General features: G+C 44.1%; 1 protein-coding gene across 3 annotated transcripts in view; it reads left to right on the top strand.

Moving 5' to 3' along the window:
- Positions 1-27,373, top strand: part of LOC120978744 (carboxyl-terminal PDZ ligand of neuronal nitric oxide synthase protein-like) — a 106,026-nt gene that overhangs the window by 65,634 nt on the left and 13,019 nt on the right. For 2 of the 3 annotated variants that reach the window (XM_040407060.1, XM_040407059.1), the window contains exons 6-10: positions 8,625-8,766; positions 8,913-9,070; positions 14,677-14,823; positions 14,904-15,069; positions 18,944-19,084. In XM_040407060.1, the coding sequence (XP_040262994.1) occupies positions 8,625-8,766; positions 8,913-9,070; positions 14,677-14,823; positions 14,904-15,069; positions 18,944-19,084 (754 nt within the window). Of the gene's footprint in view, positions 1-8,624; positions 8,767-8,912; positions 9,071-14,676; positions 14,824-14,903; positions 15,070-18,943; positions 19,662-27,373 lie in introns of those variants that run through there. The other variant, XM_040407061.1, reaches the window with a different exon arrangement.

Below are 27,373 nucleotides of genomic sequence, written 5' to 3'. Positions count from 1 at the left end.
ACGAGGGGACTGCCTCAGCCCTCCTCATGGCCACCAGCCGTTGTAAATAATGATCTGACGCTCCCCTCCTGACTCCTGAATTTAACTGAACTGCCATCCTAAGGCAACTGGAGTAGGAGGACAGAACGTGACAACTGGCCACCAAAAAGGGGCAGTCTTTGGGGAGGTACTTTGTGCTGCTGGGGCAGTATATTGTGATGCACTGTGGTATTGGGCTCTGCTGGGGTGGTATAAGGTGCCACAATATAGTATTGCTGTCACCGCCTACTTGTGTTGACCCTACCTTCTGTCAGTTTGGCCCCCACTACAAGATAGTGAAAGGTTCCCTTTTACAGCTGATCAATTGATTTAGTGGTGTTTTGTTGTTGTTTTTGCTTTTTTTTTTTTATTATTTGACTTTGGCCTCATGCATACGACCGCTGTGTGTTTTGCGGTCCGCAAATTGTGGATCCGCAAAACACTGATGGCGTCCGTGTGCGTTCCGCAATTTGCGGAACGGCACGTACAGCCATTAATATAACTGCCTATTGTTGTCCGCAAAACGGACAAGAATAGGACAGGTTATATTTTTTTCTGCGGACCACGGAATGGAGCAACGGATGCGGACAGCACACAGAGTGCTGTCCTTATCTTTTGCGGCCCCATTGAAGTGAATGGGTCCGCATCCAAGCCGCAAAAACTGCGGCTCAGATGCGGACCAAAACAACGTTCGTGTGCATGAGGCCTTTTCTGTATAAAATGGTTGGAGAAGAGGGTGTGGTTTTGTTCTTAGTTTTTGATATATTCTTTATAGGGTAACAACTTTTATAAAACTTTTGACTTGTCATAGTGAGTTGTCAGAAGGTTTGATTGATTCCAACCGATTGCTAAAACTAAGGGGGCAGAAGTGCTCTTTGGAGTGATCTGCCCCTTCACCTTTCTGCTTGGCTTCCCCCTGGGAACTGAGCGAGTGGGGTACAGAACCCCATGTACTTTCTAAGGATCCGTCCGTCCACCCCACACTCATCCCTAAGAGGACAGTCGAGCAGAGCTTACAATATTAAACCTGAAGAAGCACAGCGCTCAGGACACCATTGCCCCTTCATTTTAGTGATCAGTCAGGGTCTCAGCACCTGGACCCCCACCTTTACGCTCATGTTTCCATCTATTTGGAAATGTACATGCAGAGAATACAGCTTTAGTTGTCTTTTTAATTTTTAAATGGTTTTATAGCCAGGATCAGATGAGAGTAGAAACTTTGTAGCATGATGCATATTTAAAGTTATATCCAAAGCTTTGAGAAATATTTCATCCGCAGCCTGCAGGTTTTCTACTTGCTTTCTGCTGAATTCTTGCCTCGAGCCTAATATTTTCTGTAGACAAAAATGTCATATTGCGCAAGTGACCTACCCTATTGGCCTCTTATGCAGTGCCTGGAAGAGGTACCTATCGGACCATGTTGTCCTGTTGGTTCCGTGGTTGTGTTTTGAGGCATTTTTGGTGTATACAGGCTACACAATGGCATGTCTTGTTGGTTGGAAATGTGTATAGACATTACCCTGGACTTGTGTCTGCAGTCCAGATGCCTAGTCTCCTTGCTCTTCATTGCTCAGACTCTATGGCTGAGGAAGATCTCTTCTGAACGAAACGTTCTGTATTATATGTGCATCACTTGATATTGCCCGATTACTTCAGCTGGACCCCATTCATATTAAATGCATCAATAAAGTTATTCTCTACCTTTAAGACTCATTATGTTGAGCGCTGTGGTATTACCTTTCTCTTGTGCCATGTATGCATCCGCATACAGAGATTTAGAAAATGCAGAAGATCCTTGATAAATCTTGGGTTCAAGTTCAGGGATCTTCTGTTCAGCGGTCCTATCGGTTGATTCTTGGAATGCCGGTCTCAAGAGATTCCTGGACTGTCTGGTACACATTAGTTGTTCTGCTTAAGTTTACAATGCAACTTTCAATCAAAATCCACCAAAGCAAACACGTAATGATATATTCATATAAAACTTTGAGAGGCAAATACCATGTTACTATATATTTTTTGTCATCTGTTGTATCATGTGTCTCCCTCTCGCGTCTCTATTTGGCTCCAGGTTTTGTGCTTGGGATAATGCTGATGTAACTGCTGTGTGTGCTATTCGGCCTTGTATATTGGCAGGTGGGAGGTTATGTGGGAGATGGGTTTTGCATTAATTTACATCAGTATTGTTTTTTTAAGGGGTCACTGGTTTTAATTGAGCTAAATTGCCACGCACTTCCAATTCCTCCCTGTTCCCATATGCAGTTTTTGTAGCATTTCTTGGTTGTGGCAGTAATGCTTTTTAGGTTGTAAATGCACCATTATTTCTAGGCATTTCCAAATATATACACGGGAGATTGATCATGGATTCAGGAATTCCTAAAGTTAGTTTTTCACGAGTCTGCGTCAAATGTATCAGATGTTACAAGATGTCTGATAAATGTGGTGTAACTTCTGCCTTGAGATGTTATTCCACTTTCTACACATCCCCTTTACTTGGAGTAAGATTGACATGATTTTATTCAGGTGATAAATCTGGTTTAAAGGATTTTTCTGGGAGTTACAGTACTGATGACCTGTCCTCAGGATAGATCATCAATATCTGATTGGTGGGGGTCCGACTCCCATCACGCCTGACGATCAGCTGTGGCGCTCCAGTTAGTGCTGTGGCCTCCTTATATCTTATCAAACACAGCGCTGTATATTGGATTATAGCTGTGCTTGGTATTGCAGCCCAGGCCCATTCACTTGTAGAAAGGCCATCAATATTGAACTCTTTTGTTTAAATCTTCTCAACACCCTAACCACTCACTTGCCCACCCACTTTTCTGGAGTGAGTGGTGTAAAAATGCTAAATTTTTGCCCAAGTTTGGCACCGACAAGCTCAAAAAGTCACAAAGCCCTATTTTCAAGCCAGAAATCTGGAGTCAAGAGCTTGATGAATTCCTCCCTCCAAGGAAACCTTACTTCTACTTCATATAAAATGCAGGTAAATGTGTACATTACATCTCCTGTCTGTGGGTCCCGTACTGCTACTACAACCCTCAGCTGTCCATCAGCTACAAAGTCTTTCATGCCTTTAATGACCTGCAATACTTTCTGCTTCCCCTGGCGACTGGAATACAAATCAGTGGCCTCCAGCTGTTCTCCTCACCTCTTTCTTTCTATAAAGATGCCAACTGCTCACTCATGGCCTTTCCGCTCCCGCTTCCTGATGTTTACAGTTCAGTATCCAGGAGATCCTCCGTTATTAAAAGGAGAACATTGTGGTCCCCAGTTTCATGACTGCCTGTTTCCATGGAGAATTTAATATCTAAAGTCTCCTGGGTCGCAGCTGAAATAAATCTGTGTTCACTTAAGTTTGTTTTTCACATTGTTCTGTGCATGGGTCACACATTCAAAGTCACTGCTAGTTCATCCTAGTTAAATAAATATATAAATATATATATACACTGGGGGTGTTCAATAAGTTATCTGCCCCGGCATGTTCTCAGTGTTAGAGAGCTAAGCTTCTCTGGTTGAGACATGTCTGGACAGGCAACATACACGTAGCAGTTCAGTTTGATGAAAGCACTGGAAGTGACAGGATGGCAAGTGCAGTACAGTGTCTACAAAGAAAGTGAGGGATTTGGAGCTCCGTTCTGTGATTAAATTCCTTACAAAGGAAGAGAGAAGCCTAAAGAAATCCATGAAAGGATGATTGCTATATATCGTGATTATGCACCTTCCTACTACCAAGTAAAGTTTTGGGCCAAGCAGTTAAAATGGGGTAGGAAATCAGTTGAAGATGACCCCAGTTCAGGGCGACCTGTCGAAGCATCTTCAAAGGAAACTTGCCGTAAAGTGGAGGCCATGATTTTGGAAGATTGTCGGGTCAAATTAGTGTTATAGCTTATGAATTAGTCATTTTTAGTTGGCGCAGTTTCTAGTATCATTCTTGATGTTCTGATCATTTCAAAGGTCTGTTCCTGGTGGGTTCCATAAATGTTGACACCTGAACAAAAATCTTGTTACCAGCAATTTAGTGATGAGAATTTGGACATGCTTAGAGAAAATGCAGGAGACTTTTATTCTCAACTTATTAGGGGTGATGAAACATGGGTCCACCACCATGATCCTGAGACCAAACAAGAGTCCATGCAATGGAAGAACAAGGAGTCATCAACTCCAAAAAAAATTTGTCTGCAGCAGTCAGCTGAAAAGATCATGGCAATGTTTTTTTGGGGGATACAGAAGGCATTTTATTACTAGAATTCATTCCACACAAGACAACAATTCCTGGGGATACCTATGCTTCAACAATAAAGGCATTACATGAGGCAATCAAAGAAAAACGCAGTGGGAAGTTGCTAGCAGGTGTGGTGCTGCTTCACCACAATGCACCAGCTCACAAGTCTGCCATCAGGGAATGGAGCTTAACCATCCACCCCACAGTCCAGACCTGGCTACCAGTGATTACTTTCCCTTTTCGGAACCTGAAGAAATTTCTGCGTGGACAACTATTTCATGGTGGTAATGAGGTCAAAGAGTCGGTAACAGGTTTCTTGCAGCAACAAGAAGTCTCCTATTGTGAGGACATCCGATTACTGGAAGCGAAGTGGAATAAGTGTGTTGAAGTCGGGGGTTATATTGAAAAGTAGTATGCTAAATTTTTTTCACAATGAATATATATACAGTGTGTATGTATATGTGTGTATGTGTATATATATATATATGTGTATATATGTGTGTGTGTGTATATGTGTATATATATATATATATATATATATATATATATATATATATATAAATAAAACCACCAGCACGGACAGCAGTTGGATGGGCTCGGAAGGACTCCGTAAGGTCCAGGTAGGTTTTCACAGGTATCTGGAGTTATGCTGGCTGCAGTGCATCACACAGCTGCTGGAGGGTGCGTGGGAAAGGATCTATTTTGGAAATATGACTATTGAGGTAGTACCACAGGGGTACTTAATAATCTGATTATCTCAGCATTAATTATTGCTAGGAGCATCAGATACTTGTTCATCTGGCTGGCAGTGACAGCTGCCCTCTTGAAATTTACTGTATCTGCGTCCTCAGGATGTTGATACAGTTGAATACTGAGGCTTGGGCAGCTGTATTTTGTGCTTCACTTTGGCATTTAATTCTGTTGGTGTGGTATTTTATGCTGCACTATGGAATTACTTGCCCTGCCTACATCTGTTGTCCCTGCCTACTTGTACTGCCCCACCTTTTGTTCATTTGCATCTGCCTACAACATGGCCCCAGTTTTAGGACTTGTCCAGGGCCACTTTAAGTTCCCAGTCCACTCCTGAGGAGGGCCTTGCTGACCACCAATGGTTTCTGAAGGAAAAAACTAAACTAAATGGAGGACATATTGTGGATATGCTGCATCCATAGACACTAGTGTACTGTGCACAACACATACATATCCTAGTGTATGTAAACTTTTAGCGCTACATCAAATCACTGTTATTTCTTAATCCAGGAGAATTCCTTTATGTGTTTTACCATATTTGAATCATTTTAGAACATTTTGTGGTCTGTAGTTAAAGGGGTTCCCCAGGAATAAAAAAAAATAAATGAAAATACTTAAATATTATTTTATAATAAATACACTGCTCAAAAAAATAAAGGGAACACTTAAACAACACAATGTAACTCCAAGTCAATCACACTTCTGTGAAATCAAACTGTCCACTTAGGAAGCAACACTGAGTGACAATCAATTTCACATGCTGTTGTGCAAATGGGATAGACAACAGGTGGAAATTATAGGCAATTAGCAAGACACCCCCAATAAAGGAGTGGTTCTGCAGGTGGTGACCTGACCACTTCTCAGTTCCTATGCTTCCTGGCTGATGTTTTGGTCACTTTTGAATGCTGCTGGTGCTTTCACTCTAGTGGTAGCATGAGACGGAGTCTACAACCCACACAAGTGGCTCAGGTAGTGCAGCTTATCCAGGATGGCACATCAATGCGAGCTGTGGCAAGAAGGTTTGCTGTGTCTGTCAGCGTAGTGTCCAGAGCATGGAGGCGCTACCAGGAGACAGGCCAGTACATCAGGAGACGTGGAGGAGGCCGTAGGAGGGCAACAACCCAGCAGCAGGACCGCTACCTCTGCCTTTGTGCAAGGAGGAACAGGAGGAGCACTGCCAGAGCCCTGCAAAATGATCTCCAGCAAGCCACAAATGTGCATGTGTCTGCTCAAACGGTCAGAAACAGACTCCATGAGGGTGATATGAGGGCCCGACGTCCACAGGTGGGGGTTGTGCTTACAGCCCAACACCTTGCAGGACGTTTGGCATTTGCCAGAAAACACCAAGATTGGCAAATTCGCCACTGGCGCCCTGTTCTCTTCACAGATGAAAGCAGGTTCACACTGAGCACATGTGACAGACGTGACAGAGTCTGGAGACGCCGTGGAGAACGTTCTGCTGCCTGCAACATCCTCCAGCATGACCGGTTTGGCATTATGTCAGTAATGGTGTGGGGTGGCATTTCTTTGGAGGGCCGCACAGCCCTCCATGTGCTCGCCAGAGGTAGCCTGACTGCCATTAGGTACCGAGATGAGATCCTCAGACCCTTTGTGAGACCATATGCTGGTGCGGTTGGCCCTGGGTTCCTCCTAATGCAAGACAATGCTATAACTCATGTGGCTGGAGTGTGTCAGCAGTTCCTGCAAGACGAAGGCATTGATGCTATGGACTGGCCCGCCCATTCCCCAGACCTGAATCCAATTGAGCACATCTGGGACATCACGTCTCGCTCTATCCACCAACGTCACGTTGCACCACAGACTGTACAGGAGTTGGCAGATGCTTTAGTCCAGGTCTGGGAGGAGATCCCTCAGGAGACCGTCCGCCACCTCATCAGGAGCATGCACAGGCGTTGTAGGGAGGTCATACAGGCACGTGGAGGCCACACACACTACTGAGCCTCATTTTGACTTGTTTTAAGGACATTACATCAAAGTTGGATCAGCCTGTAGTGTGTTTTTCCACTTTAATTTTGAGGGTGACTCCAAATCCAGACCTCCATGGGTTAAAAAATTTGATTTCCATTTTTTTTTTGTGTGTGATTTTGTTGTCAGCACATTCAACTATGTGAAGAACAAAGTATTTCAGAAGAATATTTAATTAATTCAGATCTAGGATGTGTTATTTTTGTGTTCCCTTTATTTTTTTGAGCAGTGTATATTCACAAATCCCTTTCATTACTTAGAATGGCTTGTTTTGTCAGGTGAGCAATCATTAGGAGAAATAAAATGGCTGCCGTCCTATTAGTACACACAGAACCTGTCCTAATCACACAGGAGAACAAGTTACTTCACCACAATGAGCCATAGTGCTGCCTCATCCTCCTCTCTTCTCTGCTGGTCAGGAATCATGATCCTGAATACAGGTGAGTCTCTGTGGGAATGGAGATGATGAGGAGATATGAGAGGAGGTGTGGATGTGGCTAATGAGCAGCAGCACTTGTTTACAGTCTCCATTACCACAGCCTGTCCTGTCTGTCCTCTCTGTCCTTTGTCTCCTCGTGAACTCAATTCCCCACAGATTCAGCTAAAGTTCTTATCATCTGTATTCAGGATCATAACCCCTGACAGGTAGAGCAGAGAGCAGGATGAGGCAGCTCTTTACCTCAGTGTTGTAAATTAACTTGTCCTCATGTGTGATCAGGACAGGTTTTGGGTGAACGAATAGGACGGCGGCCATTTTGTTTTCCCTGTTGATTGCTCCCCAGACAAAACGAGCCGTTCTAAATAATGAAAGGTATTTGAGAATATATTTATAATAAAGTGATATTTAAGTATTTTCATTTTCTTAATTCCCGAAGAATCCCTTTAAAAGCCATTATGTTACTACTGTGAATAGAACCATTATGTGCTACTTACTAAATGGCGGTGGTGGATTATTCATTCTCTATGCATTATTTAGCAGAAATATGTTAACTATAACTAACTGTTATTTAGTAAAACTGAATCATAATTTGGGATGCAGAATACATTTAAAGGGAACCTGACACAAGGACGGACATTTTTACATTGAAGCATCTCTTGAAACAACAGTGATTTTGTGGGCATTATTATTCTTGCCACATATCCTACAATACATATATTGTGACTCTCCTCTATAACCCGGCCCTTCCATTGATAGGGTCACTTGATTTCAGAATTCGTCTGCCCTCCTGGGTCTGGTTAATGGGTGCCTCTACTTTCCACAGTAGTCCTTACTGAATGGCAGCTGCCCTGGTTCCATCTAGGTATATATCTGATAAACGAGTATTTGATGCTCATGTTTTCTTATGTGGCAAATCCCATGAATAAATCCACCTTCTCCTTCGAGTTGATGGAAACTGTCCTCACAAGGTATAGATTCCTCCAGAGGTTTGATGCTTAAAGGGATATTCTGGTGATTTCAAGTTATTCCCTATCCACATTCTGTGGTAGTGGAAGTCCCAGCAGTAAGACCCTCCCTGATCTGATAGTTATCCCCTATTGTGTGGATAGGGAATAACTTGAAATTACGGTAATAACCCTTTAAGGTGGCTCCATGCTTTCACTGCATATCGATTTGACTTTGTTATACTGAATTTTCACACTTTCCTAGAGCCAAGCCATGCAAGTCGTGCGGACTGTGGGCCAAGCATTTGAAGTTTGCCACAAGCTGAGTTTGCAGCACACAGAACAAGGGGGGGATGGACGAGAGGATGATGAGAGTGAGAAGAGCACAGATGACTCTGGTGTGCCAGGTAAATTTGAGATCCCACTGATTCTGGTGACCTGTGTACTGTGATAGGTCATGTCATTGGAGCTCAGGGGATGGTGGCCATGACTTATCTCCACGTATGTTATCCATGCTCATGTTGACTGGTGCTTTTCCTTATGTGTTCCCCAGTAACGCATGTTGTCGCCAGTGTGGACCATAATGCCGATGAGACCGATATTGATGCTTTGGACAGTCCTCTACCTGGAGACCAGCGTCCTAAGTTCAACCGTGGAGTTACAGATTTGGATGCTGTGAAAAAGGAGAATGACTATCCTGATGAAAAGAAGGTAAGTGTGAGATCCCTGATCATTAATATTGGGGTTTATAAGGTCTTTACTTTACTTGTTTCTCATCCCTTCCAGATTTATCAGTATTCGCTGATGCTTATATACTGTAGCGCTGTACAAAGCTTGTCATCGCTCAGTCCCTTGCTTATTCGGGCGCCCACACAGGGTCTCATGTTGCTCTATGGTATGGGTGCACAACTTCTGTCAGATTGTACTACTCACATAAACTGTAATGGAGGAGCTGTAGATATGTCATAAGTGTCTCATGTAGGAATACTGCTTTAAAGAAGAAATCTGGATAAAACTGATGCTTTAGTGTTATGCCTAGTGATGGGCCTGATGGGGGCAGTGCAAATCTCAGGGGTTCAGAGAGCACCAAAGAGAGAATTCCAGTTGTACAGGTTTATCTGGATTGTTCCTGTAAAATGCATTAAGGTATTGTCCAGGAAAAAATATTGATGACCTATCCTCAGGTCCCCCGCCGATCAGCTGTTAGAAGAGGCTGGGCACTTCATGTGTGCCCCTGCCTCTTCCTAGGCCATTTGACTACATCAGTCACATGATCTTGAATGGGGCTGAGTTACAATACCAAGCACTGCCGCTATACAATGTTTGGAGCTGTGCTTGGTAATCGTCTGGGAGGCCACCATGCTCACCAGAGCTTCGGTGAGCTCAGCAGCTTCCTGAAACAGCTTGTCCGGATATGGCAATTACCATCATGTACAAACAGGTATAATGCAGCCCTAAACTTCCCAGACCCACTATCTATACTTGCGTGCACGGTCACTGTAGGCAGTGACACCACAATTGGGCGGCAGTCCAACACCTGAAATATGTGCGTGGGCAACACACAAACAGGAAACAAAAAACAGGCAGAGATTAGTCGTACGGAAAAGGGTCAGAAACCAACACACCAAAAAGTCAAGAAACAGGAGATCAATACAATACCAAATCGCCAGAAGTCAAAGCTTAGTCAAAACTAGTCCAGAAATTCACAAGCAGGGGGAGCTAGAGAACAAGAAATTCACCGGCACCTGTACCTACAGGAGCCGGCCTTAGATAGAGCGCCTGCAACAGCTTCATGCCAGCATCTCTGCACATTAAGTGGAGCTGTCATCTGAGTGAGCTTGACGCTCTGGAGCCCCGATGCGCTTCGTCATTGGCCTGGGGCTCCATTCTCTGAAAGGGCTGTGCAGCTGATATGGTTTCCCCAGCAGCCAGATGCTGCCACAGCACTGATGCAACGCTGGCTGGGGGAACCGTGATACAACTGATCGACGGTGGTGTCAAGACTCGGACCCCTGCCCATGTGATAATGATAAAAAACACAATGCAACAGCACTCTGCAAACCAAATAAAGTACAATAATGCCATAGTAATAGAAAATATTCTGGTGCTAATACTACACTTATTTTGTAAATTTGAGATTCTTGGCAAATAAATTTTGTACAAAATTATTTGGGCCCGTCTGCCACACGTCAAGGCGATCTCTATAAGACGGGAACCTAATACTAAATGCTACCTGTTATGTGCCATAACGGCCACCATAAAATTCAGGGAGTGCAGGTACAAACATGCATGCTGAGCCCACCCTATACCTCTCCTGGTGCCAGATGGCTTCAAATGAATGCAATGAGAGTCCGCTCTATACTTCTCCTGGTGCCAAAAGGCTTCCAGTTGGTGCAGGGAGAGCAGGCTATAGCTTTATACTTACAGTAATTAAAATCAGCCTATGGGGCAGACAGGCCAGTCAGGGGTGCAAGACTAAATGGAGTCAGCCACAACTCCAGTACAAACTGCAAGAAAAAGGGAGTCAGTCAGCACATCCCAGTGCGCAGGTGCGTGCTGCCATGGCTAGAAACACTAAGGCTGGTTTCACACTGGTGCTGCAGGAAAAGATGCGTGTGCGCAATCACAGAAGTTCGGGTTTGGATTCAGCATTCTGTAAATTTTATTATTTTCCCTTATAACATGGTTAACATGGTTATAAGGGAAAATAATAGCATTCTTTAATACAGAATGATTAGTAAAAGGTCATTTGAGGGTTAAAAATAAAATAAAAATTAACTGCCCTCCTCCAATTGATCGCGTAGCTGCCGGTCTCCTGTTCTTTCTTTAGGACCTGTCAAAGGACTTGTGGTGACGTCACTGTGCTCATCACATGATACATCACATGATCCATCACCATGGTGATTGACCATGTGATGAGCACAGTGACGTCACCACAGGTCCTTTGACAGGTCCTGAAGAAAGAACAGGAGATCGGCAGCTACGCGATCAATTTGAGGAGGTGAGTTAATTATTATTTATATTTTTATTTGCCCTCAATTGACCTTCTACTAAGCATTCTGTATTAAAGAATGCTATTATTTTCCTTTATAAGCATGTTAGAAGGGAAAATAATACAGTGAATAGACTGTCACCTAGCAACCATGCGTGAAAATCGCACCTCATCCGCACTTGCTTGCGGATGTTAGCGATTTTCACGCAGCCCCATTCACTTCTATGGGGCCTGCGTTACGTGAAAAACGCACAATATAGAGCTTGCTGCGATTTTCACGCAACGCACAAGTGATGCATGAAAATCACCGCTCATGTGCACAGCCCCATAGAAATGAATGGGTCCGGATTCAGTGCGGGTGCAATGCGTTCACCTCACGCATTGCACCCGTGCGGAAAACTCGCCCGTGTGAAAATGACCTAAGAAAAAAAAAAAACACAATGCAACAGCACTCTGCAAACCAAATAAAGTACAATAATGCCATAATTATAGAAAACATTCGGGTGCTAATACTTCTACTTTTTCCTTAATGAAATTAATTTAATGGAGGCCATTTTGGCACCAAAAATGATAAAAAGCAGAGTGGAACCTGCACTCCCTGAATTTTATGGAGGCCGTTATGGCACATAACAGGTAGCATTTAGTGTTAGGTTCCCGTCTTACAGAAATCACCTTGACGTGTGTCAGACGGGCCCAAATAATTTTGTACAAAATGTATTTGCCAAGAATCTCAAATTTACAAAATAAGTGTAGTATTAGCACCAGAATATTTTCTATTACTATGGCATTATGGTTTGCAGAGTGCTGTTGCATTGTGTTTTTTTTTTCTTTGTGTTTCTAGCCATGGCAGCTTGCACCTGCGCATTGGGATGTGCTGACTGACCCCCTTTTTCATGGGATAATGATGACCTATCCTAGGATAGGTCATAAAATTATTTAATTGATAACCCCTGTAAGATGGAACGAACACAGCTATACAGTGCCCCTCATAACGGTGCCAGGCTTAGAGTAAAGAATGCACAGAATTACATCATGGGTAACATTTGGCCACCGGGTCCATGCTCCGTCCCCTTCTTTCTAGCCCTTTCTGCAATTTCTGACACGGGCAAAGAAAATTATCTAAAAGACATAGAGTGTAAAAGAATAACTTTCGTATAATAAAAAGCCTTCCCATTAAGGTTCATAAAGCATTGTACGTGCACATTAAAGGGGTTTTCTGACATTTTTATACTGATGACCTATCCTCAGGACAGATCATCAGTATCTGGTTGGTGGTGGTCCGACACCCCTGATCAGCTGTTTGAGAAGGCAGCAGCGTTCCTGTGAGCACCGCAGCCTTCTCGTTGTTTTTCCTAGGTTAGTGACGACATATTCATCGGTCACGTGGCTTGGGGGGCTGAGTGCAATACCAAGCACATCCCCTATACAATGTACAGCGCTGTGCTTGGTATGCAGCGAGAAGGCAGCGGCGCTCACTGGAGCATCAGTGCCTTCTCAATACAGCTGATCGGTGGGGGTCTCAGGTGTCCGACCCCCACCAATCAGATACTGATGACCTATCCTGAGGATAGGTCATCAGTATTAAAATGTCAGAAAACCCTTTTAAGCCTGTTGGAATTGTTATACTAAATTATACATTCTAGATCTTCAGATCTGGAGTCGGGTTGCTTTACCTGAAGGCCAATCTATATCGCTCTTTCTTAGACATAGAAACATGTGCATATAGTAACCAGTGCTCCTAAGGCGTTGTTTCCACAAGACTTCAATAAAGGATACTTTCCTTCATCATCCTTCCACTGTGGTGGTTCTTGCATCACTTCAATGTCCTATTAAAGAGTTTATTTCCCCATTAAATGTCATATTCATTTTAAAGATCATAAAAAATGAAGTACATTTGCCATTTTCATGCTGCTAAAAAAAAGTCCTGTGAAGTTATGACATAATATGGCGCCATCTGGCTTTAAAAAGTGTTAAGTGCACATCCATCTACTGAGCTGAATGCTGGTGGTCTCACATGCTCAGCTACTCTCCCCACAGACAGGTATCTGAATGCTGGTGGTCTCACATGCTCAGCTACTCTCCCCACAGCCAGGTATCTGAATGCTGGTGGTCTCACATGCTCAGCTACTCTCCCCACAGCCAGGTATCTGAATGTTGGTGGTCTCACATGCTCAGCTACTCTCCCCACAGCCAGGTATCTGAATGCTGGTGGTCTCACATGCTCAGCTACTCTCCCCACAGCCAGGTATCTGAATGCTGGTGGTCTCACATGCTCAGCTTCTCTCCCCACAGCCAGGTATCTGAATGCTGGTGGTCTCACATGCTCAGCTACTCTCCCCACAGCCAGGTATCTGAATGCTGGTGGTCTCACATGCTCAGCTACTCTCCCCACAGCCAGGTATCTGAAATGCTGGTGGTCTCACATGCTCAGCTTCTCTCCCCACAGCCAGGTATCTGAATGCTGGTGGTCTCACATGCTCAGCTTCTCTACCCAAAGCCAGGTATCTGAATGCTGGTGGTCTCACATGCTCAGCTACTCTCCCCACAGCCAGGTATCTGAAATGCTGGTGGTCTCACATGCTCAGCTAATCTCCCCACAGCCAGGTATCTGAATGCTGGTGGTCTCACATGCTCAGCTACTCTCCCCACAGCCAGGTATCTGCATAATGATCCTCTGTTCACTGTACAGCAGCTAATCTGTTTTCTGCATGGAAGAGGCATTTTATTAGCTCCTATACAGTGAACACAGGGCAGAAAGCCGTTTCTATTCACTGCCCTGCAATGAACAGACTATCGCCACGAAGAGACCTGCTTATGGGGAGAGTGACTGAGCATTTGCGACCACCAGGACTCTGCTTAGTAGATGGGCGTGCACATTGCTACACACTTTGAACACCAGGTGGTGCCATACTATGTAAGGAAATGTCATAACGCTAGAAGTTTTTCTTTTTAACATAGCAGATATGATTCATTTTTTGAGGGATAAACAGTTATCTCATGATGGAAAACCACTTTAACTGTCACATTTCCCCTCATCCCAACGTGGCCATAATTATATTTCTTTGGACACCCATATTGGGATTATACATTGCATGTACTGTAAAAGTGAAGTATGACTAGTTTCACACCTCTGGTGCGAAACCCCAGCTCGACAAACGAAGGATAGTCTGGACACAAACCACTGCAATAAGAAAGAAGTTAATAAAAGCCTAGGGCTCGGATGCTTAGAAGATACAGAGGGGTAGTTCATTGACTACTTCCTCCTCTGTTTTCTTGTCTTTGGGGTTAGTCATTTTTATTAATATTGTCTCTCATTCTTGAATAGGATAAAATTATGGCCTCTCCCAAGATGTTACTCCCATCAGACAGTCGGCTGCCTCCTGGAACGCCGCTCTCTGTTCACCACCAAATCCAGATGCTCCAGCACCAACTGCAGCAACAGCAGCAGCAGACGCAAGTGGCTGTGGCTCAGGTACAAGAAAAGAAATACATCCGTAGTTCTTCCACTGTTTTACGTGCTTTACCTACTGGAGAATGTTCTGTATGTTACAGGTTCATTTACTGAAAGACCAGTTGTCTGCAGAAGCTGCTGCCAGGCTGGAGTCCCAGGCCAGAGTCCACCAGCTGTTGTTGCAGAACAAGGACCTGCTGCAGCACATCTCTCTGCTCGTGAAACAAGTGCAAGAACTGGAGTACAAGTTGTCCGGAAAAAATGCCAGTAAGTTCATCTGAAGATGAGCAGGTGTGGTTATTTCAGTTTATAATGGCAGAGACTTTAAATGATATGGACAATTATTTTTTTATGATTATATTTTACTCAAATATTTTGGACTAAAAAAAATATTATTTTAGTAAAAATGTTCAGCCGTTTCTGAGCTACAAGGGTTAAAAATCAGTCTGTCTGCAAGCTGTTCCCTTCTGTTTTCTGTTAATCTCATCATCTGATGACCCATCAGTAGCTCTGATCTCTGATCTCCTGACCTCATAAACACTCATTATAGCTTAAGTAAATAAGGGTTGATGAGGTCAGGACATAAGAGCTACACAATGGGTTGTATCTGATAAGATTCAAAGAAAACAGAAAGTGACCGCTTGCAGACAGACTGATTTTTAACACCTGTAACTCAGAAACTGCTGAGCATTTTTAATAAAGACCAATTGACAAACTGATTTTTTTAGTCCAAAATGAGTAAAATGCAACCATAAAAAAATGCCCCTGAAGGTGTACATAGTGTGGTCTACAAAAGGGTTACTAAAGTGAAGTCCTTATTTGAAGGGGTTAATCTGCTTGGGTTATCAGCTGACCAGCTCCCGACACCAACCTCTGCAGTGGCCACTATTCATTACTTGGCGGCCTTTCAGAATAATGTGATATATGGACTGCTGAAGACGATCAGAGCTGCTGCTTGTCAAACTGACTCAGCATTTGAACTTTTAGACTTGGATCATCCGTTGTGGCAATGATGTGGCTAATGACGTGGTTTTCCATAATTCCGAAACACTGCTGTGCTTTTGCCGCATTTTTGGAATTGCGAATTGCGTCCACTTCTCTGTGCCCGCTAGCCGGTCATGGAATGCAGTGAAAGGACTGCTGAGTGCGGGCACATAATGGAGAGGACTCCAGAAGGAATCCTTTCAGTGCGTTCCAGGGTGGGCACTCAGCGGGGGCAGGGATGCAAATCTCAGATCTGGTGTCAGCAGCAGCAGTACTAGGAATTTATTCATGTAGTTAATAGGGTCAGATGTATGCATTAAATAGTTTCATCTTCAGCCAGTATATTGAATGGCCCCACAAGGATTTTTTTGGGTGAAGTTGCTCTTTTACTATATGTTTCTGTAGGAGAAATATAATATTACACACATACGTATAGATCAATGGCCAACCATTTATTACTAGTCCTCCTTAGCAAGGACGAATGTTTTTTAGGCTACTTTCACACTCGCGTTTTGTGCGGATCCTTTTCCATTCAGAATGCATTAGAATGCAAACTGATCGGTTTTGGACCGCTTGTGAGATCCCTGAACGGATCTCACAAACGGAAACCAAAACGCGATGTGAAAGTAGCCTTAGCAGCTCTTTTATCCGGCGTATGGAAGGATGGTCCCAAAGGTGGCTCCTAAAAGGCCATATAGCCGGCAGTCGTCCTGATGTAACAGATCAGTAATTACATAATGAAATGTTCCATCATGTAATTGTCAGAATTGTTCCTTGAAGCTGCCGGAGAGGGGGATATGGTAATCTTCCAATCCACAATCCATTATGATTGCCATCCAGATTCATCACTAGTTATCTGCTGTTTGCTGCCGACTGTGTTCGCTCAGACCGCATAAACAACAGCTTGCATTTTGCCATTAGGATTGCAAGGGCAGCACAAAGATTGGAAATCTCCCTTTGCCACCTCTTATGTGACTTCTCCTAATGTAAATGCAGCTCTCGCCTCCTCTGACGAGCAGGATGCTATCGGGGAAGGAATAGTCCCTAAGGCCAATGAGAATCTTTAGAAATGGCTCAGGGCGATCTTAGACACATTGACTTTTGTTTATGTTCAATGTCCAGTCCATAGCCTTTAGTTCTTAAAGGGGTTGTCTCACTTCAGCAAACGGAATTCATTGTGTAGAGAAAGTTAAAGCACATCTGTCAGCAGATCTGTACCTATGACACTGGCTGACCTGTTACATGTGCACTTGGCAGCTGAAGGCATCTGTGTTGGTCCCATGTTCATATGTGCCCGCATTACTGAGAAAAATAAAGTTTTAATATATGCAAGGAGCGTCCTCTCCACTTTGATTGACAGGGCCAGGCAGCAAAAACATCATAATGCCTGGTCCTATCAATCAAAGTGCAGTGGACGCATCAGTTGCAGAGAGAGCAGAGCCTCTAGGTGTAATGACAACGCCCCCGTTGCTCCTAGAGCCTCATTTGCATATATTAAAGCTTCATTTTTCTCAGCAATGCGGACACATATGAACATGGGACCAACACAGATGCCTTCATCTGCAAGCGCACATGTAAGGCCCCTTCCAGACAAGCCTGTCCGGATGCATTCAGTGACAACTGCGCAATTTCGCAAGCAAGTCCATTCAGTTTTGTTTGCGATCGCGTTCAGTTGTTCGGTTTTTATCGCGCGGGTGCCATGCGATTTAATGTGTTTTGCACGCGCGTGATAAAAAACTGAATGTTTACAAACAACATCTCCTAGCAACCATCCGTGAAAAACGCATCGCATCCGCACTTGCTTGCGGATGCGATCCGCTTTTCAGGCAGCCCCATTCACTTCTATATGGCCAGCGTTGGGTGAAAATTGCAGAATATAGAACATTCTACGATTTTCACGCAACGCACAAGTGATGCGTGAAAACCAATGCACATGTACATAGCCCCATTGAAATGAATGGGAAAGCCGTGCCGCTACTCTAACAGCTCAGACCGGCAAGAGCCCCGATCCGGGCTGTTTAACCCCTTATATTCTGCGGGCAATGGCGCCCACCACATGTAAGCGGTTACAAAGGGGGTGCACTCCCTCTTTCTCCCATCAGCACCCTGCAAGTGAGATTGCGGGGTGCGTATTCCTACGCCTGGGCCTAGTGTAGGCCACAAGCCTGCTAGGAGTGTTCCCCAGTAGGCTGCTGGTCAATGTCAGTATAGCGCTGAGATGCACTATAGGAATAGTGTATTGTATTTTAGAAATGATCAAAAGATTGCCTATTATAGTCCCCTATTAAATGGTTAAGTTAAAAAAAAAAAAAACATTAAATAATGAAGTCCAATGAAAGTTTTTTCCATTGGAAAAAAATATGTTTTTCAATGGGAAACATTGAAGAAATAAAATCTCCCCCACGTTTGGTATCACCGCATCCATAATAAACCCACATTATGAAAATATCACGTCAGTTATCCAGTACAATGACCGCCATAAAAACAAACAAAAAATGCCAGAATTGTTGCTTTTTGCTTAGTCGCCAGGAAAAAAAGGGTATTTACTGCGCAAAAGTAGTAAAACGTAAAAGAAAACTATATGTATTTTGCTATCGCTGTAATCGTACTGACTTAGAGAATAAGGTTATTGTGTTATTTATGCCGGAAATGTTTTCCATCGCATACACTGCGCGTTTGTCGGGGTTACGACCACCCTACAATCCAGCAGCGGTGGCCATGTTTGCACATTATAGGAAAAAGCGCTGGCCTCTCTGGTGGCTGGGACCGTGGGAACCCGCATAGGCACACATGCCCAGCAGCTCTCAACTTGACCACCTCATATTTGCGCTGCAGCAGAGGCCATAACCCCTGGAAACAAGCGGTGTATAATGTGATGGAAAATGAATCAAGCCAGCAAAGGAGGCAATATGGACAATCACAATACATTAGTAAGTGCCTTGTATAAACTTTCTCTACATGGTAAATGCCATTTGCTAAAGTGAGACAACCTCTTTAAAAGGGTTAACTGAGAGGAATCACTGGACCTCATGGCAGTTCTTCCTTAACTATCCAATTTTTGTTTTGTCGCTCTCTGTGTGGGTTGCATAAATGTCATGGGAGATGATTGATGAATTTCTTGCTGGAATCTAAAAATATAATTCATTCATCTTTGCAGTGGGATCTCAGGACAGCCTCCTTGAAATCACCTTCCGTTCCAATGTCCTTCCAGTGCTTTGCGATCCTTCAACACCGAAACCGGAAGATCTACCCCTTCTGACTGAACCCGACCCTTCCTTCCAGCTGGGCAGCCCGTTAGGTAGGACAGACTGCTTGATGAAGGTGCAGTGTTACCGCTTTGTTCCAGGCCAGGGGGAAGGAGCAAGCGAACTTCTTGGCAGCCTCGAGCTCTATAGGTTCAGAGAATCTGGAATAGCATCTGAATATGAATCCAACACTGATGAGAGCGAAGAGAGGGAGTCCTGGCAGGATGAGGGTGGGAGGTTGGCTCACGTTTTGCACAGAGACATGCTGGGGGACAGCCTGGAGGACGAGATTGCTGTGTGAAGATGGGGGCAAGTCCGTAGACTGGTTCAGTTTTGTGTTTTGTGAAATCGGGGCAGTCTGCTGTATTTGTTTCCTGTGATATTTGCACTGTTCTCTACATTTATGTACTGTGTGTCTCCTAAAAAGACAAAAAGTTGGGTTTATTTGTACCCTCCAATGATATCCTAGTTTGTACTGTAGGATATTGGGTCTTTAGACTATATCTTTGGTATCCGTAAAGGGTAGGCTTGTTCAACGTAAGACCCTATTAGAGATGTTAGTGGGGTTATCTCAACCTTCTGAACAGTCACACCAGGCTTTTATGAAAATATCAGGTGGTAGACGCCATCTTTCACAGCAGCTCCTTGATCACGCAGAGGCATCATAAGGGCTATCAGGATTCCCTTAGCCTTGGTATAGGCCCTCTCCCAACATGTGCCCATTCTGATGAATGGGGGTCAGATTGCACAGTAGCTTGGTGGGTGGGTTACTAGACGGTAAAGACAAAGGGCATTGAATAGTCACAAAGTTCTACAAGCAGGTTATAATAGTAAGGATTACTGTCACACTAGCGTTTTTCTTTTCCGGCACGGAGTTCCGTCAAAAGGGCTCAATGCTGGAAAAGAACTGATCAGGCATATCCCCATGCATTCTGAATGGAGAGTAATCCGATCAGGATGCATCAGGATGTCTTCCGTTCAGTCATTTTGACTGATCAGGCAAAAGAGAAAACCGTAGCATGCTACGGTTTTATCTCCGGCGAAAAAAACTGAAGACTTGCCTGAATGCCGGCATTTTTCCCCATAGGATTGTATTAGTGCCGGATCCGGCATTCACAATGCCGGAAAAATACCAGAATGTGAAAAAAAATACAAGATGTATCCGTCTGTCCGCATGACAAGCGGAGAGACTGATCCGTTCTTGCAATGCATTTGTGAGACTGATCCGCATCCGGAAGCGTCTCACAAATGCGTTCAGTCACATCCAGATTGGCGGATCCGGCACGCAGTTCCGACAACTCAACTGCCTGCCAGATCACACAGCCGCAAGTGTGAAAGTAGCCTAAAACTAAGTCATAGCTGACATTTCCTGGGAAGGGCTCTTTAAAGAATGTAGAAAAGTCTTACATCCACCCACCTGTATGTAATGTGAGGGACCTGAGCCTTGAAGATCCTCCTGTAGCACTTAGGCCTCCTTCATACGTAATTATTTAGTAAAAAAAATACAAAAAAAGCCAGAAAAATTGCTCAATATTTGATTTGGGTTCGATTTGGCTGAATCAGCTCAATTTGGGAACGAATAGATTCTACCCAAATCAGAAGTGCTCCAATTGTCCTGAAAAATTGTGCATTTTCCCGCAACGAACCCACATCTTATCCGGCCCAAATCCATGACGCCCGTCTCTCTTAAAATTCAGCTCAATCGAATGTCCAAAAAAATCTGATTTGCATTGTTGTTTTCTTGGCATTTTTTTTTTGGGGGGGGGGGGGGGGGTAGATTTTGGAAGTCATGTATATTTAAACTGGAAGCTATTGATCTCTAATAAAACATAACAATGTAGAAAAAAAACTGTAAAAATGTCATAAAAACCTAGGACACATTGACACGTTTCCAAGCAAGGGCAAAAAACAATAGTGTAGCATGAAAACGTCCGACAATGAGCAAAAAAAAATGCAATATTCAGAACCTGCTGCGATTTGTAAAAAAAAAAAAAAAAAAAAAAAATGCAATGCAAGTGCAAAAAACACCAAGAATTGCATTTTTGTACTGTGTTTTACTTTCCAGCAGAGAGTCCCTTCTTTCTCATGCTCCTGCTGCTCATGACTTCTGCACATTGCCTCTTATTTGGACTGCTCCCCTCCTGTATGATCGGTGTGATTTGTTAGGTAGATCAGTCATGGCTATTAGAAACCAGTTCTTGTTCCCATTCAGGTGGCCACATTATGTGCTAGTTATCAGGACTGTTTGCCCAGACAGGATCTTCTGGCCACCTATATGGCATTATGGGTGCAGCAGGAGATACTGTAGAAGGCAGTATACGGCATCTGATTGTAACTTTTAGGGCTGGTCAGATATACAAAGTTGTCTCGTCTGCTGACCAGCAGAGTCATGTGAGATGTTCTGGTTGATAGGAATGTCTCGGTTGGAATGAAGCTGAAGGAGAAGATGAGGCTTGGTTATATAGTATTGGTGTAAAAATAAATTTAGGAGAGCCATTTTAAATAGGGCCTCTCACCTCTCCTGACCTCTGGTTCAGTAACTACTTTTCACCATTTAACTCTAATACCTATTCTTATGACTTTATGTTGTGCCGCTCCTCAATTCTTCCTGCTAAAAGTTACTAATGAATTGCTAGCAGGTTGCAATGAAGGCTACCAATTGGGCGTGTGTCCCTGCCCAGTCTGACACTGGCATCACTGACTCTATCAGACTCTACAAAGACTCACCCCTGGTAACACGCAGTTGGACCTTTACTGCAGATGGCTAGCAATTCATGCAAGTAGGAGTACTAGAGGAATGTAACAACATAGAATTAGATGAAGATGCTCCAGAATTGTTATTACATGGAGAATGCACGTAGCTACTAAACCACATGTCGGGAGAGATGAGAGGTCCTCTTTAAAGTGGTATTCCCATCTGAGACTATGGGGGCATATCGCTAGCTAATGGTGCTAATTGGTGCAGGTCCCACTGCAGGGGCCCGCACCTATATCGAGAACAGAGCGGGGAAAGTGGTGACTGGAGCTCTCTGGTCCGGCCACCACCAAGCGCTCTCCCCATAGAAGTTAATGGGAGCGCACCGCGTGTGACCGGCCACCGCTCTCATTTATTTCTATGGGTCTGATGGAAATAGCAGAATCATCTGAAGGCAGACCCTTCCTGGCGGTGTAAAATCAATAATTCCTTAGCTGTTTTCTTCTTGAATGGTTTTGTGTGTACCATTTATTTTTATATTAGCTGGGTCCTTGTAGTAACTCAGGGGTTCCTTTTTGGTTTTGTTAACGACATCATGTTTTGTACTCCGGAGTAGTGTTTCTGGTTCCTCTTCCTTTCTGGTGCGTTTCTTCACATCCCCAGCAGGAGGCGCTTGCTGCCAGCTGTTTACAGTTTAGGATGATCAGGTAGGATCTGAGCTTACGTGTGATGCTATACCATGTAGTATTCATTTGTTGGAATAAAACGACTCTTCATTACCAGAGTGGCGCCTAAAACGTATCAGCTTCTTCCATACACCTGTGTAGTCTTTACTGTCATACAGTCTATAACAGGTCAGACTTCTCCTCGTTCCCTTTCACTTCAGTTCCTATAGCCCTCAAGAGAAGGCTTGTTTGTCCCCCTATTGATGTCTATGGGGACGGAAGATGCTCCAGTCTCCCTGCTGGCACCCATGGGCCACTAAAAGCCATGTATAAGCCTTACAACTCTAATCCCTTAGAAAAACTATTATAAAGAACAGTAAAATAAAGAAAACACTAAGAGGGAAATTAATCAAAACTGGTGTAAAGTAGTACTGGCTTAGTTGCCCATAGCAACCAATCAGATTCCAGCTTTCATCTTCTAAAGGAGCTGTGAAAAATGAAAGGTGGAATCTAATTGGTTGCTATGGGCAACTAAGCCAGTTTTCCTTGTTGTACTTGCTGGTGTTATGATATGGTGTTAAAATAAAAATAAACCAGTTTTCCTTTACACCAGTTTTGATAAATTTCCAATTTATCATTGGATGTCCCCTTTTAAAGGGCATCTGTCAGCAGTTTTGCACCTATGACACTGGCTGACCTGAAGACATCTGTGTTTTAATATATGCAAATGAGCCTCTAGGAGCAACGGGGGCGTTGCTGTTACTCCTAGGGGCTCTGCTCCCACTGCACTTTGGTTGACAGGGCAAACATCATCATGCCTGTACCTGTCAATCAAAGTGCAGTGGGTGCGGCAGTTGCAGAGAGAGCTGAGCCTCTAGGTGTAATGGCAACGCCCCGGTTGCTCCTAGAAGCTCATTTGCATATATTTAAACTTCATTTTTCTCAGCAGTGCGGGCACATATGAACATGAGACCAGCACAGATGCCTTCAGCTGCCAAGTGTACATGCACCCATTGACAATGTTTTTAGTGCCGAATCCGGTTTGTTCCGTTTTTTTGTTTAATACAACCGCATCCAAACGGAACGGATGCATCCTGACACTGAAGCGTTTTGTTCTGGTTTTGAGATCCTCTGCTGGATTTCAAAACCGGAATGCAAAATTCATATGTGAAAGAAGCCTAAGATGTTCCCCTGCACTCATTATAGTCCCCCCCCCCCCATCCATTCCTGCATTGGTGCGGCTTCGCCGAAACATAGAAATCTTTGTGTGCCTGCAGCTTTACCTGGCAGTGTTCCAGCAGCGCACCTGGAGATCTATTCATTATCTGAAGAAGGACTTGAGGACAGAGCGTTGACCTGATGGGACCACTACCCCTTTAGGGTCCATTCACACGTCCGCAAATGGATCCGCATCCGTTCCGCAATTTTGCGGACCCATTCATTTTCTATGGGGACGGAATGGATGTGGACAGCACACAGTGTGCTGTCCGCATTTGCGGAGCGCGACCCCGATATTCAGGTCCGCAGCTCCGCAAAAGCTAGAACGTGTCCTATTCTTGTCCGCAGCTTGCAGACAAGAATAGGCATTTCTATAGGGGTGCCGGGCGGGTGTGTTGCGGATCCGCAATTTGCGGGTCCGCAACACACCACGGACATGTGAATGAAGCCTTACTCTGTATCTATTGCTTGGAGCTGCTTTTAGTCCAGTAAATTGCACAAGTGATATTGCAATCCCAACATAACGTGGAGAATGGTGGTGACCACATGTGCGGTGCCAGAAGCACTTCTATAGGTACATCAATATGCCATCATATGAGCTTTCCAAGCAGAGGAGCTTATTCAGATCTTCTCGCTTCCTTTTGCTGTGTTTGTCCTGAAAACTAAAATCTTTAGCTGTTTCATTAAGGTCCAACCTCGTCGTAAGTGTAACGCTCCTCACCAGCGCAGCTTACCCAGTGACTTACGGCTTAGGCCTTCACGTTGTATGGATGAAAGCATCTGCCAGACACCTGGTGTTGTATATAACATAAGGGGACGAGGGATCAGACTGGTTAAAATCCAACCACTTTGACCTTGGTTTACTCCTGAGACGTTAGATTAGTGGTTGTCCAGTCGCAACCATCTGCTGGCATATACGGTAGCTCATGTATGGAAAAGATCTGTAGATTTTATATCTAGAGCGGAATGCAGAGCCAAAGTTGGTGCTCTAGTTCGGTTCCCTCTGGACGGTAGATCCTAGTATATTTTGGGTTCCATCCGTTTTTTTAATTCTGATTCAATATTATTTATTTTTCTCAGTAACCAAGATTTTTTTTTACTATAATTTTATTACATATTTGTTTATTTTGGCAGCTAAGTCTTACACTTGGAGAAGCCTGTCGCATTGATTTTCTGTTTCCTATGTGTATAATATAATACTGTACAGATGTAGATAGTAATGATAAAGCAGTGATGCCTCCCTCCCGTCCCTGGTCTTAGTACTTGACTCTTTGCTGCCCCCTGGTGTGAAAGACCTGATCTACATGTAAATCCTCGTGTTGGTAATTCTTTAGAGAAATGCTGACTTTTCCGTGTCTGTATTAAGTGCACTTACCTCTTCTTTGTTTAATGACAATAAACCTTATATTTCTATCATTTCTCTCTGTCTTTTGTATTCTTTGCCCTCGCTGTATCTTTTTCTGACTCTGTGCATTAACACGTTTATCTGCAGTTTCTTGTAATCCTTTCTCGTTTCGTGTTTTTAACATGACGCTACATCTTTTTTCTTCTCTTACAAATTGTCCCCCCTCCTTTTAGTGAGTCACAGGCACAAAATGATGAGCATCCTCCCGATCACTAGAATAGAATTGCAGAAATGTTGTAGAGATGATTTACTGAGTAACGCGTGCCAAACTTCCTTCGCAAATTGGAGTACATGTCGTGCCGAATTTACCAAATGTAAAAGAAGACCCCGCTTGGGGAGAGCGCTGCTCACACTTTTCAAAAGATGCCAATTGGCTACTGTGCCCAACTTGCCCTAAACATATTAGAGTGAAATAAAATTGATCCTTTTATTATATAATTCATTAAAAAGTAGTAATGATGAAAGTGCGTGAAAGATTAAAAATAGCAAGCCTAGATCTGTATTCTTTGATGGTGCAGCTAGGCATAACAGGTGTGCACAACCTGTATAATCCCTATACTGCTGCTTTTAGTAATGGTCTATTTGAACGGATCAGTTCACTTCACTGACTGGATTATCGAGTGACTAACATCAGCTTGACACCTAAAATCTAACCACTGCCCCCCAACATGTTTCGCCAGTTAAATTGGCTTCATCAGGGGTATCGGACAGGAAAGGTAAGAGACGCCAGAGAACTAACTTAGGGCTCTTTCACACTTGCGTTGTCCGGATCCGGCGTGTACTCCATTTGCCAGGATTACATGCCGGATCCGGAAAAACGCAAGTGAACTGAAAGCATTTGAAGACGGATCCGTCTTCAAAATGCGTTCAGTGTTACTATGGCAGCCAGGACGCTATTAAAGTGTAGTAGGACGCTATTAAACTGTCATAGTAGTAGTGGGGAGCGGGGGAGCAGTATACTTACAGTCCGTGCGGCTCCCGGGGCGCTCCAGAATGACGTCAGAGCGCCCCATGCGCATGGATGACGTGTCCATGCAATCACGTCATCCATGAGCGTGGGGCGCCCTGACGTCACTCTGGAGCGCCCGGGGAGCCGCAGGGACGGTAAGTATACTGCTCCCCCGCTCCCCACTACACTTTACCATGGCTGCCAGGACTTTAGCGTCTTGGCAGCCATGGTAACCATTCAGAAAAAGCTAAACGTCGGATCCGGTAATGCGCCGAAACGACGTTTAGCTTAAGGCCGGATCCGGATTAATGCCTTTCAATGGGCATTAATTCCGGATCCGGCCTTGCGGCAAGTGTTCAGGATTTTTGGCCGGAGCAAAAAGCGCAGCATGCTGCGGTATTTTCTCCGGCCAAAAAACGTTCCGTTCCGGAACTGAAGACATCCTGATGCATCCTGAACGGATTTCTCTCCATTCAGAATGCATGGGGATAATCCTGATCAGGATTCTTCCGGCATAGAGCCCCGACGACGGAACTCTATGCCGGAAGACAAGAACGCAAGTGTGAAAGAGCCCTTACAAAGCCTTCTATGCTACTCCCTAAAACATTAACAGGGAGTAACATAGAAGGCTTCACACTAATCTGTTTGGGGCAGGTTGGGCACAGTAGCCGATTGGTATCTTTTGAAAAGAATTCACCAAATGTAACGCAGTTCCCTCCAGAAATAGCGGATTCTCCATGAAAACTGCTGTATGGTATACATAACATACGTGCGAAAGAAAAAGCCCTTGACACAGTATAGCGGTGTGACGCTTACTATAATCTTTCACTATTTTCTGCACATGCATTTACGGTCGCTATGCAGCGATTGTTCTCTTGCGCTTGCCTCCAGTCTCTTGGACTCTGTCCTCTTCCTTCTTGGTACAGGGTTCTGGAGCACTGACTGTGTTGTCTGTCTCCCAAAATAATTCTAATTTCTGATAAAAGACAGCACAGCTGAATCCTTCCCTGCGACCTTTTCTGACATGTGTCAAGTTCAACACGGATGAGACAGTCAGCAAGCAGCGCAGCCGTATCCAGTCTCTTTTGGTACCAGTGACTTGCATACCCTCAGGGTGTCCTGGGTATTGGGTGTTCTTGTTGTTAATGCTGGGGCTTGGATGACAAGGTGGCTGTAGGGTTTTTGGAGAGCGGGAGAATTTAGTGGGCTCTTGTCCATGTTTTGTCATGGAGCTCAACTTTTTTTTTAGATGGACGAGATTCTGAGAACAATAAAAATGCATTGGTTTTACAAAATATTATTTATTGATTTCAAATGGCCGCCAGCAGCCTTTCCTAGAATGTGAGCAGGACTGGTTGCCATCACTTGCAGAGCTGCCTAAGACGGGTGAGGGGCCTCACTTCATACTAC

The sequence above is a fragment of the Bufo bufo genome, chromosome 9 (genome assembly GCF_905171765.1).
Source record: "Bufo bufo chromosome 9, aBufBuf1.1, whole genome shotgun sequence".
In the NCBI taxonomy this organism is placed as follows: domain Eukaryota; kingdom Metazoa; phylum Chordata; class Amphibia; order Anura; family Bufonidae; genus Bufo; species Bufo bufo.
This window is presented reverse-complemented; position numbering and strand designations above follow the sequence as displayed.